The sequence below is a fragment of the Diabrotica undecimpunctata genome, chromosome 1 (genome assembly GCF_040954645.1).
Source record: "Diabrotica undecimpunctata isolate CICGRU chromosome 1, icDiaUnde3, whole genome shotgun sequence".
Lineage (NCBI taxonomy): Eukaryota > Metazoa > Arthropoda > Insecta > Coleoptera > Chrysomelidae > Diabrotica > Diabrotica undecimpunctata.
In genome coordinates, this window is record NC_092803.1 from 56,236,771 (window position 1) to 56,251,259 (window position 14,489).

General features: G+C 32.3%; 1 protein-coding gene across 1 annotated transcript; it reads right to left on the bottom strand.

Moving 5' to 3' along the window:
- Positions 1-206: 206 nt before the first annotated feature.
- On the bottom strand, positions 207-11,434 carry LOC140438993 (uncharacterized). Its single transcript, XM_072528628.1, has 2 exons — positions 11,294-11,434; positions 207-3,451 (listed from the first exon to the last, which is right to left on the bottom strand). Exons 1-2 carry the CDS (start codon positions 11,387-11,389, stop codon positions 3,206-3,208), a joined length of 342 nt encoding a protein of 113 aa, XP_072384729.1. The 5' UTR covers positions 11,390-11,434; the 3' UTR covers positions 207-3,205.
- Between the last annotated feature and the right edge of the window lie 3,055 nt (positions 11,435-14,489).

The following is a 14,489-nucleotide window of genomic DNA, read 5'->3' on the forward strand; positions in this document are numbered from 1 at the left end:
AGTATAAACAAAACGAAGGAAAAACTATTTATTTATAAATTTAATATTAGTATAGAATTATAATTTTACATTAATATATATACATATATGTATATATATACATATATGTATATATATATATATATATATATACATATATATATACATATATATGTATATATATATATATATATATATATATATATATATATATATATATTGGTGTTTATATATTTTCTATATAAATTAAATTTTTGGCAGTTTTAGCATATTGTAATTTTAGAATATAATATAGAGAAGTTACATAATACAATCAAGATCATTTTATTGTGGTACTACCACGTTTATTTTTCTTATTTTTCTTAACTTATATAGTACAGTGAATGAAGGTAAAAATCAACTATTACCTCCGATTTCGTTGAACCTCCATCGATTTGCATGAAAATTTGGGATTGAGTATATTTTACCCTCAACTTCAAAAGTGACATCTGCTTAACTTGCGCCTTTTGCATTTTAGGGGTGAAATTAACCCCTTTTGTTAAAAATGGTAAAAAATGCAGATTTAAGCATTCTGGCATAAGTAATCTCGATTAATTAAATAAAATAAATATTTTGCAATATTTATAAGCATGATTTATTATTTTATTTAATTTTTCAACCCTTTTAGCAACTATCCCTTAAAACGAAAATCATGAAAAAAATTTTATATTTCTGAAATATCAAATCGCATATTAATATTACCTAAATAGTTTCTTTAATGTTTATGATATAATTTTTGATTGACTGGGAAATTTCAACCCTTAAAAACTATCCCCTTAAAGCAGAATAATTGAAAAAAATTAATTTCAAGAAACTTTAATTATTTGAATAATACATTACTGAATTGAAATCTCATTTACTGAGTATTAAAGTATTTATTTATTTATTGCGTAATTTTGCACCCTTAAAAACTACCCCTTGTCATAAAAATAATGAAAAATGTTTTTTTTATTAGCTTTAATAGCTTTAATCATTTAAAAACTTTTTATTGGTTATGATAAACTTTATTAATATATTCCAAACTTTATTAATTTTATTTTTGCTACATATCCTGAACAATTTTTTCAGTGCTTATGTGACTTATAAAAATTTAAAAATAAAAATTTGGAAATTACATACTGAAATATTCAATAGACACACAGCATACTAAAAAGTCCCACTATGTTTTTGAGCCGATATACAGAATTCCTTTCACTAGCTTCTTCTATCTTCAAAATACACACATCCACACATGTAGATTTTGTGAGCATATACTTATCGACACGTCTACTTCTTATTACCTATCTTTTTTCCTATATATACATACAAAATCTCTACTCCAAAACTTTTTCTAAAAAAATTTTATTGATTTTTTTACAATAACCCCGGTAATTTTTATGATATCAGGTTCATTCAAAAACCATTTGAAAGGTAATAAAAATAAAAGGTTAAAGGGCACCGGTTACATGTTTCTGGCAGTAAAATTTAATTTTGAAAAATTTTTATCTCAGTTATTTTTTATCCTACAAAAATATAAAAAAAGGAAAATCTTTGTTAAAAAAAGAACTTCAAATTTTGTTCTGTATCATTTTTAAAGTATATTGAGTATTATATGGAGTTATTCTCAAAAGAAAATGAAATTTATGAAAATTTGAAAAATTCTGATTTTTTTAAATCAAATTTTTTTTCAAAAATATGCATTCTAAACCGGTCAAAATTTTTGAGGTCATTACTTATGCAAAAGTAAAGAAAGTCTTATAGGGATTACCTACCATAAATTTTAATTTTTGTGGAAATGACGTATGTTTTATTTTTCACTTTTTCCAAAAAAAAATTGAAAGGGTCCTCTTATTTTCATCATAACTTTGTTAATGTTGATGCTATCAAATTTTTCTAGAGCTCATTTTATAGTTATTTTTAAGTACTTTAAAAATTGTTCAATAAGTATATTTTATAAAATGCATTGTTTTCCCGTTATTTAAGCTTGAATATTCAGATTTAAGTACTCGCCGAAAAAAAAAATACATTTAATTACCATTTAATTAAATAACAAGCACTAAATAGAGGATTCCTTTATAACAAAGAAATAACAACAAAGACCAAGATGACAATATACAAAACAATATGTAGACCTACAGTGACATATGGAGCAGAAAATTGGATATTAAACAAAAGACATCAGAGCAGAATTCAGGCAGCAGAGATGAAATACCTCAGAAGAACGATAGGAGTAAAAAGAAGTAGAATCAGAAATGAAGAAATAATGGATGGACAATATTAGACAAGTAAAAAGAGTGTGGGACACAAAGAGTGTGAGTTCCCAAACCAATAGGGAAGAACAGAAGAGGAAGACCCATTAAAGAATGGAACAGTGACATCTCGCAGATACTGCAGAGTAAGGGTAAGACTTGGCAGGAAGCAACACAGATGGCATCCAATAGGAAGGAATGGAGAAAGTTCGTTAAGAGCTAGGACACCTCAGAAGACTGTCAAATATTGTAATTTAATGAATTGTATTTTAAACGGCCCAACACCGAAAGGTACAAATGGGTCTACTCATTAAGTAAAGTAAGTAAGTTAATTAAATAACTCACTTTGAATTAATATTAAAAGGTTTTTCAAGCAGGAAATTTATTCAATTTTTTATTAGCTTCAATTTTGGTAATTACAACTTTTTTATAAAAACTAGTTTTTGAGTTATTTATGAAAAACCGTTTTAAAACATGCATTTTTTTCACTAAAAATCAAAATCTTTGATCTACAATAACTCAAAAAGTATTGATTTATTTTAATAACTTAAGATAGATGTTGTTTAGATTTCATCCCTCTATCGATTCCTGGGTTATTTTTAATAAAATAATTTTCACCCCCGAGTAGGGGTGGCATCCACCCCCAGGGTAAAAGCGCAAATGACACCATGTCACTTTTGTTTCTTAAGGTATCCTCTAACTACTCACTAATTTTCATGAAAATCGATTGAGGTTCAACGAAATCGGAGCGAAAACCTTCAGTGACTGTACTAATATAGTATTTATGTACTTCAAAATATGTTGTATTCTAATATAACGCCAAGTTAACAGACAATAATTCTGTAAAGTGTTGAAGGTCAACTTCTATACTATCTACATAAAAACAATACGATACAAAATTACAAAATATTGATTTCAAACATAATCAAAATTATTATAGTACACATTTGATTCAAAATTTATCCCATAGAAGAATCCGTCGCTGGAGACGTAGGGGAAGCAGTAGTAACACCATTAGCATTACCACCTGCGGGAGTCACCATCGGTGTTACTTGAACCATTAAAGGAATACTAACTGGCATCGACGTTGAAGGGCATCCTTGACAAGGATTACTTCCTGGAGAAGTTACATTAACATAAACATACACGTATTTGACGTTGTCATCTTCTTCGGATGAGGAAGAATCATAGTATTGATCTCCATACTGAAAAATATGCGATTGTAATTAACTGGAAAATAAAAAAGATTTGGAGAGAAAACCACAAATAATATTTGTTACGGCCCTAATATATTGCTCATTTAATAGTACAGAGTATGCCTCAGTACTATATTTGCCGTGCTCTATATATTATTTACACAATATCTGAACTAGGAAACTATGTGTCAGTTAATCTAGGTTAAAATTGCTTTATGGTTATATAGAAATAATTTAAACCACACACCTATATTTTTGATCGTTCTATTCTTACTAAAATGTATTAATAGTCGAGCATAAAAACATTTTATTGCTTTTGAATTTACAAATTTACAAGCCATAAAAATATCATAAAAAATAGCCCCTCCCTTTGAAAGTCCCTATAAAATGCTGGTTCTTTGCCAGTAAAGACATACTTTCTCTTATTGCTATCACATGAAAATCACATAATCTCTGGTCCTTAGTAGGACAATCACATCTCGCGTACATATCACATATTAAGTCCACAATCGGACAGTTCTCTAAGATTAATTAATCAGGTTCTTTTATAATCAATTAAGAGCCTTGGTTGTCGCCTTTTGTTCAAGGAAAGGGACATTTGCAACAATAGTATTAATTCACGTATAAAGTCAATACGAATAAATTATTCTAGTTATAAAATTCAATGAAGTATGGCATTTTTGGATAGGAAAAGAAAATATATTGCTAGAATCCTTATTATTAGGGCAAATTTAAATATTTATCAAGAGGTCAATTAGGGCCAAATTACAATTAATTTAAATATTAAAAAATCTATAAAAAATAATAATGATAACAAGCAGGCTGAGACATTAACTGTGTATACTGTACTTAAGTGACATCCCAATGACTTCAACCTAGAGTATATCGACAATACAGCCTCGAAATATTCGTTAACATTAGGTAACATATGGCTTCCTACTCGCCATTCATGATCGGGTTATTTCGACTAAAAATTACCTAAAATTTATACCGTCCAAGATTGTTAAGTTTTTCATTTCGGAAACCGTATGTGACATACCGGCCATAATGTAGACCACCGGCTAATCGTACAAATCTTCCATTTATTTATGATACCCATTCCAGACTTCTGAAAGTCATACCAGCATGTTCAAGTCTAGTGGATAGGTATTATATTCTTGGAGTTATGGAAGGTATGGTTAACGGTTGTAGGTTTTATGCTACATACTTTGCAGCTAAAGTCTTTATGAAATAGTTTTATTGCATATAAGTGTTCGTTGACTGGCACATATTTAGTAAGGAAGCCTGTTATCATCCTAAGCTAATTCTTGCATTTTTCCGCAGTACAGCAGCCCTATTAATGCATTTCCGCTCAATATATAGTTCTATATATTTTTCTATTGAAAGTTATTTTGTGTTTGGATTGGTTTTTTTCTGACATGTACGCCACTTTTTGGAATTGCCACAGCCGGCTCTAGACCGAAGTATTGTTTAGCTGATTTCCGTCTGAAAAGGTCATGAGCTGTTTCTTTTCTATATATTCTTTGATGACCTACCACTTATACTAGTATAACGCTGTTATGTTCAAAATGGATATCAACCTCAAGAGACCTTTGGTACAATTTAATAAGAAGAACGGAATGATTTCAAACTGAAACTGTGCTTAAAGACCAACCAGTGGTATAAAGTATACTAGATCTTATACTAGTAAATAAACTAACAAGACAAACAATTCTTATTATTGGAACTAAACCTGACAGCAATAATCGACAAATAAAGAGATATCGAGAAACAAATCAGGAGAGAATAGAAAATGGGGAGTACCCAGACTATACTTATTAAGAAAATTTATGTCCACGAAACAGAACACATAAAAACGCAGAAATAAGGAAATAATCCTTTTGATACTATAGGTATCTAAGATAAGTAAATTTCTTTCTTAGAGTGAGTGAGCATAGTATCTGGACAATACGTATATGAGTAAAAGCTGCGCAAAAATCTGATATAGCACAATCGTAAAATCAAAAGTCACCATCACAGATAATCACTTGACTCAATATAATATAAGATGCTTCGTGTTTATTTGTACATATAATTTTTATTTTACGTTTTCATATATACATAAAATATACTCATTTTCATTTTGGGGAAAAACGTAGTATGAGTTACATTACTTAATAAACAGAGCCAATAAATAAGACATCCTTCGGCTCCAACAATTAAGGCCACAAAATATATAATTTGTATATTATAGTTTGTATTGTATAAGTTTGATTTAATAAAAAATAGTGGACGTATCCAGTTGTTGATCGTCCAGTATAAATCATCGTCAATTATCTGAAATTAAAATTCATATGAAAATTCCTATTCGTTTCTCATTATATCCATATTTGCTCAATAATCTCTTCTGCTTTCGTTCTTTCTTTAATCCATTTGTTTGTTTTTCCTAACATCTCTAACATTTAAAACCAATATTTGCTTTTCCATTGATATTTGCACATTTTAAAAAATACTTATGTACGTGTCCAGACTTGCAGGGTTCAATATTCTCGGTGTTTGTGTATTGTGAGTACCTATTGTGGGTATCATGGTTTTTTTAATATTTACGTAACAGAAGTATAACTCTCCGCCAACCAAAACCCAGTAGAAAAAATGACACACTTCAACTACAACGGCACCATAATAAACACAGAAAGGATCAAAAACCAGGAACTAAGAGTGCACATCGGCAAAGCTACGTCTTGCACCTTCAATCGGATGGGGGTCTTCTTTAAGAAAAATAATCTCTATCTTGGTATAAAAGTAAGAATTATGCAAAGCTACGTCTAACAAAGATATGTACAGAAGATTGGAAGCATTTGAGAAGTGCTATATCGAAGAACACTTAAGATCCCGTGGACTGACCGAGTCACAAACGAGGTCCTCAAAAGAATGAAAAAAAAAACTAAGAGGTACTGACCATCATGAAATCTGAAAAGCTACAATACTTCGGACACATTGTGCCAAATGAATTCTGATATGCCCTCCTACAAACCAACAAACCATCCTGTAAGAAAAAATATTTTAAAAGCGAACTCCAGTAAGAAGAAGGACATTCTGGTAAGAGAACATCAGAACGTGGTTCAACATAACATCTTTGTAGCATTTCCGCGCTGCTGCAGATAAGATAAAGATTGCTGTGATGATCGCCATCATTCGTCACGGATAAGAACATAAATAACAAAAAGAATATAGCTTAATTGACGATGCTCATGAAAACTAAATATTCTCAGCAATATAAACTAGTTGATTTTCAACTAATTCTACGATTAAGCGATAAATAAGAAAACAAAAAATGGAAAAGTCAATCTTTTTGGGAAACTTGAACTCTCAATCAAAAATACCCCCAAATAAGTATAACTACAATACATCGGAACAACAATTTCGTTGTCTTAAATAATTTTTTTATACAGAAAAATAAAATATCGCGATTGCAATATTTTCGTTTGAAATATTTTACCAAATATTGAAATATTTTACCAAATATTTCAATTCAATACAAAGACGGAGGTACAAAGTTCTCTTAATATTCCTGGAAAATTGCGTTTAGGACAATGAAATGAAAGAGAAGAACGCTTGGAGCGGTTCCGACAAGAGAAGAAGAGGACAAATTCATAACTATGAATACTTAGTTTTATCTACCAAAACGTAGACTGCATACTTGAAAATTTCCAAATGATCTAGGAGATAATATTGTAAGAAATCAAATTAATTATATCATAGTGTAAAAATTGTATATGATCGGTAAATACTTATCCAGGTATCGACATTCGATCACAATCTGCTCTACTATCACAGTTAGGCTAAAGAGAGTCTGTAAAGGTCAAAAACACCCAATGATATCACTAAATGCATATCAAGACCCATTCGAGTAAGGTTTCTCAAGAAATTAAAAACAAGTTGCATGACATTAGACTGTAAGATACAAACAACATAAACGATTGCTAGGAACAAATGGAAATGACAATAATCAATAGCTCGAGAAAATCTTCAAATCCAGAAACAAAAAAAAATACAATGAAATATATAGGGGAACCCGAAAAAAGGCGGCAAACTAGTAAAAAACCAAATGGCTGCAAAGTCCTGTCTAGAAATTGAAAAGGTGGAGCAACGACAAGATATCTTCCATTTGCATAAGAAACTAAAAGAATTATCGGTTAAAAGCAGAATTTACAGACCCAACACCTTGCAAAAGTCTAATGCTAGAATTTTAAGTGATATTAAGAAACACTGTACTGAAGGGGAAAATTACATAGCATTATTTATATAGCATCTTGCTTTATGGCATGGAAACGTGGACTTTGAAAAAAACATCTATCAACAAACTTGAAGCATTTGAAATGTGGTCATTAAGAAGAATGATGCGCATACCTTGGGTGGATAGAGTTCGAAACGATGACGTCCTTAAGAGAGCCAACGTGGAAAGAGAACTATTCAAATTAATTAAAAAACGCAAGATTGGTTACCTTGGGCACATATTAAGAGGAGCAAAATATGAAATACCACAGTTAATCCTACAAGGGAAAATCGAAGGTAGGAGAGGAGCCGGCCACAAACAATTATCCTGGTTAAGAAATATTAAAGAATGGACAGGAATACACAATACAGGCGAGCTGTGTCACGCCGCCAAGAACAGAATTCTAGTAATGAGATAGTCGCCTACGCACTTTGGTGTATGGCATGTTAAGAAGAAGAAGATTTATAAACGATCCAATAATAAGGCCCTAGATCAAGTGAAACGAAGAACAGCACCTGGTCCTAACGAGATACCTACACAATTATTACACTTATGAGATAATGAGAGTATTGCGATTATCACCTCCTTCTTCAACAAGATATACCTACAGTAACAGTAAATTACCTGGTTGAAATTAGGTAATATTTGTAACTATTCAAAAGAAAAGTACCGCTAAACAATATAGCGAATATCAACTTATTAGTTTATTTTGTATAAAAATATTAGACCAGACACCAGACCACCTATATTAATGTGGATCAGAACCTTTCAGCTAAAGTTCCTGTTAATTGTTAAACCTGTTAAACCTGGAAAATAAACGTCAAAAATCTAAATAGATTTTTTTCATAACTAGGTGGGGAATATGTATTCAGACGCCGGAGGTAACCGTTTCCGATAGTGTCGGGTTTCTAAAACTAAAACTAAATTATGAGGAGACCCAAATATCTCTTACACCGGTTGATTAACATCATCATCATTCTGGCTTTATAACCCTTCGTGGGTCCTAGCCTCCTTAAGAATTTCTCTCCAGTCGTCCCTATCCATCGCCTTCCTCCGCCAAGCACGTATTTCCATATTTCTCATGTCTTTACTCCGGTTGATCATACAGGGCAAAATAGAAGGAAAACGGTTGGTCGGAAGAAAACAACTCTTCTTGTTGCGTAACATTAGATTATGGATAGGTCGAACTGTCGAGGAATTGTTTCATGCAGCTACCGACCGAGAAGACACAAAGGAGAAATGGTATAAAATTGTAGCAATGGTCTCTAAAGGTCATCTTTATTTTCTTCTATAGTTATTGTGCATTCTTTATTTGTTTTTACTTTCATTATAATTTCGTCTATGGTCGAATTAAACAAAAAGGACTCAGTGAGTTTCCTTATTTTATGCCTTGTTTAAATTCATATGTTTTCATAATTTCATCTCCTTTCAAACAACTAATTTTTTTGTAGTTGTATACGTTTCATACCGTTGAACAAGTTTGTTAATGCCATTCACTAGTCGTGTTTGATATGAATTTTTAGCAATTATTTCATTTATCACCTCTCTTATTTTCTAAATCTCCATAATATGTGTTTTTGTTTGCCAGCTCCAATCTTTTTGTAAATATCTTTCAGTACTTTTTCTGTTTTTATTATTTCAGTTCTCTTGTATTCCTTGTAAGTTTTCATCTTTGATGAACCAAGCCATTTTTAATAGTACCTACATGATGAAAAATGAATAAAATAAATAAAAAGTAACTTTCAAAACTAGTTTTAAATATAATCATCAACCAAAAAAGACAATCTGTAATTTTTAAGTTGTAAGTTCTGTAACTTTCAACTTACAACTTACAGATTGTCTTACATCTTGACAACTTACAAAACCTATAGAAATAGGCAGTCGAATAGTACAAGGGGATTCATTAAGCCCCTTGTATTTAACTTAATCATTGATAAAATCATCAAAAGAGTTAACAAAGAAAGAGGAAACAGAATGGGAAACAAATAAATAAAAATACTCTGTTACGCAGAAGACGCAATATTGATAGCCCAAGATGAAGATAGTCTGCAAAGACTGGTCCACAGATTTAACATAAGAGCAAAAGAATTTAATATGACAGTCTCATCTCAGAAAGCTAAAACAATAGTAGTTAGTAAAAAACCAACCAGATGTAAAATAGAAATTGATGGCATCAGTATTCAACAAGTAATGGAAATGAAATACCTGGGAATTACTCTGCCCAGCTATGAAGACCTTAAAAAAGAAGTGAGAGATCAAGTACAAAAAGCAAATAGGCTGGCAGGATAATAATAACATTATATGGCGAAACAGTTACATTAATACTGAGATGAAGTCAAGAATTTATAAAGCCAGTGTAAGACCAATAATAAAATATGGGGCGGAGATAAGAGTACTGAGAAGAATTACAGGAAATACGCTGAGAGAACGAAAGAGAAGTGAGAAAGACGTTAGAAGAAAATGTAACATACACTGTATAAATGAATGGACACAAAATAGAAAAAAAGAATGGAATAACCACATAAGCAAAATGGAGGAGACGAAGAAGAAGAAAAAAGAAGACAATCAGAAGCTATAGGGACAAAAGAAGGAGTATGATGAAGGAGCGAAAGTATGAGAGGAGGAAGAGTTTTAAGGTGAAATTAGATCTAGGATAGAGCAGGCTAGAGCGGCTTTCGGAAGGATGTCCAAGGTGTTATGTAACAGAGACCTAAAATTGGCATTGAGGATCCGCCTACTTCGCTGCTACGTGTTCTCGGTCTTACTTAATGGTGTCGAGTCCTGGACTGTGAATAAAATCAATCTACATCGCCTTAAGGCTTTCGAAATGTGGTGCTATAGAAGAATTTTAAAAGTTTCCTGGGTGTAGAAGATTCGAAACTCCGCAATACTATAACGTCTCAGCAAGGCTACTGAGATCATAAAAAGCACCAAGCAGAGGAAGCTGGAGTATTTCGAACATGTAATGAGAGTTCCCAAATATAGGTTGCTACAAAATATCATGCAAGAAAAAATAGCAGACAAACGCAGTCCAGGACGAAGAAGAACCTCATGGTTGAAGAACTTGCGAGATTGGTATGGTGTTGAGACAAGCATGCTATTTAGGCTGGCAGTGAATAAAATTAAGATAGCTATGATGGTAACCAACGTCCTGAAAGGACATAGTACATGAAGAAGAAGGAGTTTTAAGTTCCAACTATATTTATAATACAAATATATGCGTAAAAAATATTGATAAGATGCTTGCAAAAAAATTGTATCAGATATAGAAATATGTTAAAATAAGAAAAAAAAATGTTAAAAATAAAAAAGTGTTCTAAATTTTGGTTTTAATTTGGGAATTACAAACTAGCAGTCAGTATGGTTTATTATTACCAAAAAAATTGTTTTCCAGATTCTATCTGAAACAAATAAGGTATATTTTTTTTATACAGGCTTTATTAATATATTGCTTTATATAATGATACATCAAAGATGTTCTAAGAAAATGCAAGGAATTATTATTGACCTATAATACAACGAATTATTATTTATCTGACCGATTTTGGAATTTATTAGTAGAAAAACGGCAATAAATTTTCGAAAAACCTACCTACCCAAAAGAAGGGCGCCGGCGCACCAGCCACACCGACTAGCAGCAGTCTTGAGGCCACCACGAAGAATCCCACCAACAGCATTGTACCGTTCGCCATCTCACAAACAAAAATCCTTTCAATAAAGCTGTCGCTCGGACTTTTACAAAATGAGGCCGGTCTCACAAATAATCTATATGTACCTAAAATGAAATCGAACGTATTGCTACCGGGTCTGTTCCAAATTTAAGTATTTATCATTGATTAATTAAGCTTAAAGTCGCTTAATAAAGCGATAATATGTACAGGATATATATTATAAATTGATGATCTTAAGAATTTAAGCTGCAGTTTAAGTAGGTACCTCTTCTGATAACATAACTCAAATACTCCAGATTTCACAGTTTCACGTACACTTATTTCTCCCTTTTGGTTTTTGTTTTGAGCAGACATAAGAAACTGGTTTACTAATGTGAAAGACTATTTAAAGCAAAAGCAATTATTTGAGGTTCTTGAAGATCACAGCAGAATCTACAATGGAGACGAAATCTCATTTTGACTTTGTCCAAAGAACAAAAAAGTTTTTGCACCAAGAGGAGCGAAAAATGTTTATAAAATACATCATTTAAAAAACAACGTCACAGTGATGTTTACATTTTCAGCTTGTGGTGTTGTGACCCCGACTATGTTTATCTAAGTTTACAAAAGACTGCCAGCCGAAATTGTTAAATCTGTACCTGACACCTGGGGAATTGGGTGCAGTGATAACCATTGGATGAAAAAATCAGCTGTTCGACGAATATATAGGAAACACGAATTCACGAAACACATCCTTGTTCTGTGTCTTCCTCTTCTTCTCTGACCAATGGGTCTATTAAGGAGCGTTTTTCTAGCTAGGTCATTTTGTTCCATCCGCATTACATGTATTATCCACCTCAGACGTCCTATCTTATTATGTTTTACGATATCAGATTCCTGGTATATTCTATAAAGTTCGAAGTTAAATCATCTTCTCCACACTCCATTGTCATTCACTGCTCCATAGATTCTTCATAGTACTTTTCTTTGGAAACATCCTAACATGTTTTCATTAATATTTGTTGGAGTCCAGGTCTCTGAACCATATGTTAGGACTGGGCGTATTATTGTTTGTAGAGTTTTATTTTTGTATTTCTCGATATAATTGTGGATATAAGGAGGAGATTGAACCCAAAATAGCATCTGTTGGCTATGCAAATTTTGCGGTTTATCTCTGTGGTAGTATTATTTAGTTAGTAGGGTTTGTGATTGCGTGCTTATTTTCATATACTTTGTTTTGTCGGTATTTATTATTAAACCCATTTTTGCAGCCGATTCTTTTAATGCTACATACTCCTCTCGTCAGCGTTTTCCTTTCTCCCAACAATATTGATATCATTAGCATAGGCCAGGATTTGCACTAATTTGAAGTTGTGATTTGTGACATACGTATTACTTTTTCCAGAGTCAGATTGAATAGTATACAGGAGCTCCCTGGCACAGCCCCTTATTTCATTTAAAAGGTTCAGACAGTTCCCCCTGAAATCGTACTCTACATCCAACTTTTTCAAGAGTTAGTTTTGTTAAATTTACCAACTGATTTGGTATTCTTAGCTTTTTCATTGCTTTGAACATTTCTATTTTATTTACAGAGTCGTAAGCTGCTTTGTAGCCTATGAATATGTGATGAGTATCAAATCCATATTCCAGTGTTTTTTCTAAAATTTGTTTCAGAATCCAGCCTGGTATTTTCCTACTATTTGTTCTGCATATGGTGCCATACAGTGACATAGTACTGTGGAAAATATTTTATATGCTGCATTTAGAAGCGTAATTCATCTGTGGTTAGAGCATTCAAAGATATCTCATTTTTTGTGTATGGTGCAAAGTATTCCAATATTACAATCATTGGAGTGGGATTTCTGTGTCCATATATCTTTTACAAGCTGCTGTAATACCATAATGGTATCATGGCCCCCTATTTTATATAGTTCAGCTGGGAGTTTATCTATTCCGGGTGATTTGTTTCTAGCTAGTTTTTTAACTGCATATTTAACTTTAAAAATCGTTGGTGGTTCCTCTCCCCACTCGCCTGCTCTTCTTTTTACCTCAACTCTTTCGTCTTCCAGGTTTTCTTCTTCTTCCTCCATATTAAGTGCCTGGTTAAAATATTCCACCCATCTATTCAATACATCTTTCCTTGTTAATAGGTCGCCATTCGGACTTCTGCTTTATCTTGCAGTTGCCTTGAATTCTTTTCTGTTGATGTTAACTTTCTTATAATATACTCTGAATTCTTTATTTCTGTTAAGGTTTTCTATATATTTAAGCTTCGTATTTAGGTGGTTTCGTTTTTTTTTGTGTATCCTCTTTTCTTCTCTTCTCTTTGTCTGGTAATTCTCTACAGTTGTTCTAGTTCGTTGGGTAAGCATCTTTCTGTAGGCTTTTGTTCCTATTTCATCTTATGCCGCTGCTTCAATGTCTTCCTTTATTTTGGTTCAGTAGGAGCCTATATCTGTCTGGGCTTCTTCATTTACATTTTGATTCCTTAGCCTGTTGGTGAGTTTTCCGAGTACCGTTCTGCAATTGTTACATCTCTCAGCTTTTGCACATTCCATTTTCTTGCATACATTTTACTTTCCTTACTGTCATATTGAGTGCTGCTGCTAAGTTTATCAGTCGTAATCCATTACCGCTACTGATGTTGTGTAGACTATGCTTTCCTATCGTGGGCATGAAAACTCGCTCCCGTCTTATTCTTGCATTCATGTCACAATACAATCTTAATGTTATTTCTGGGATATCTCCTGTAGGCTTGCTCTAGGTCTTCGAAAAACTGTTTTTTTATTTCCTCTGGTTTATCATCAGTTGAAGCATGTGCATTGATCAAACTGTAGTTAAGGAATTTCCCTTTCAAGTTCAAATAGCACAGTCTTTGACTGTAGGTAAATCCAATAATTAGGCCTTTTGTTCTTCGGTTTACAATAAATAACACTTCATCTATGTGTTGGCTATAATTTTAGCTATAATATATGGAATGGGTTTTTTTGTCAAGAGTGCCAGTTCCCGTCCACCGCATTTCCTGCAGTGCTAAAACATCTACTTTGTATGTGTTCATTATGTCTAGTAAATATGTAAGTGCTCCAGTTCGGTACAGGGTTCGAGTATTCTATGTTCCTAATCTCAGTTCCATTTTTCGTTT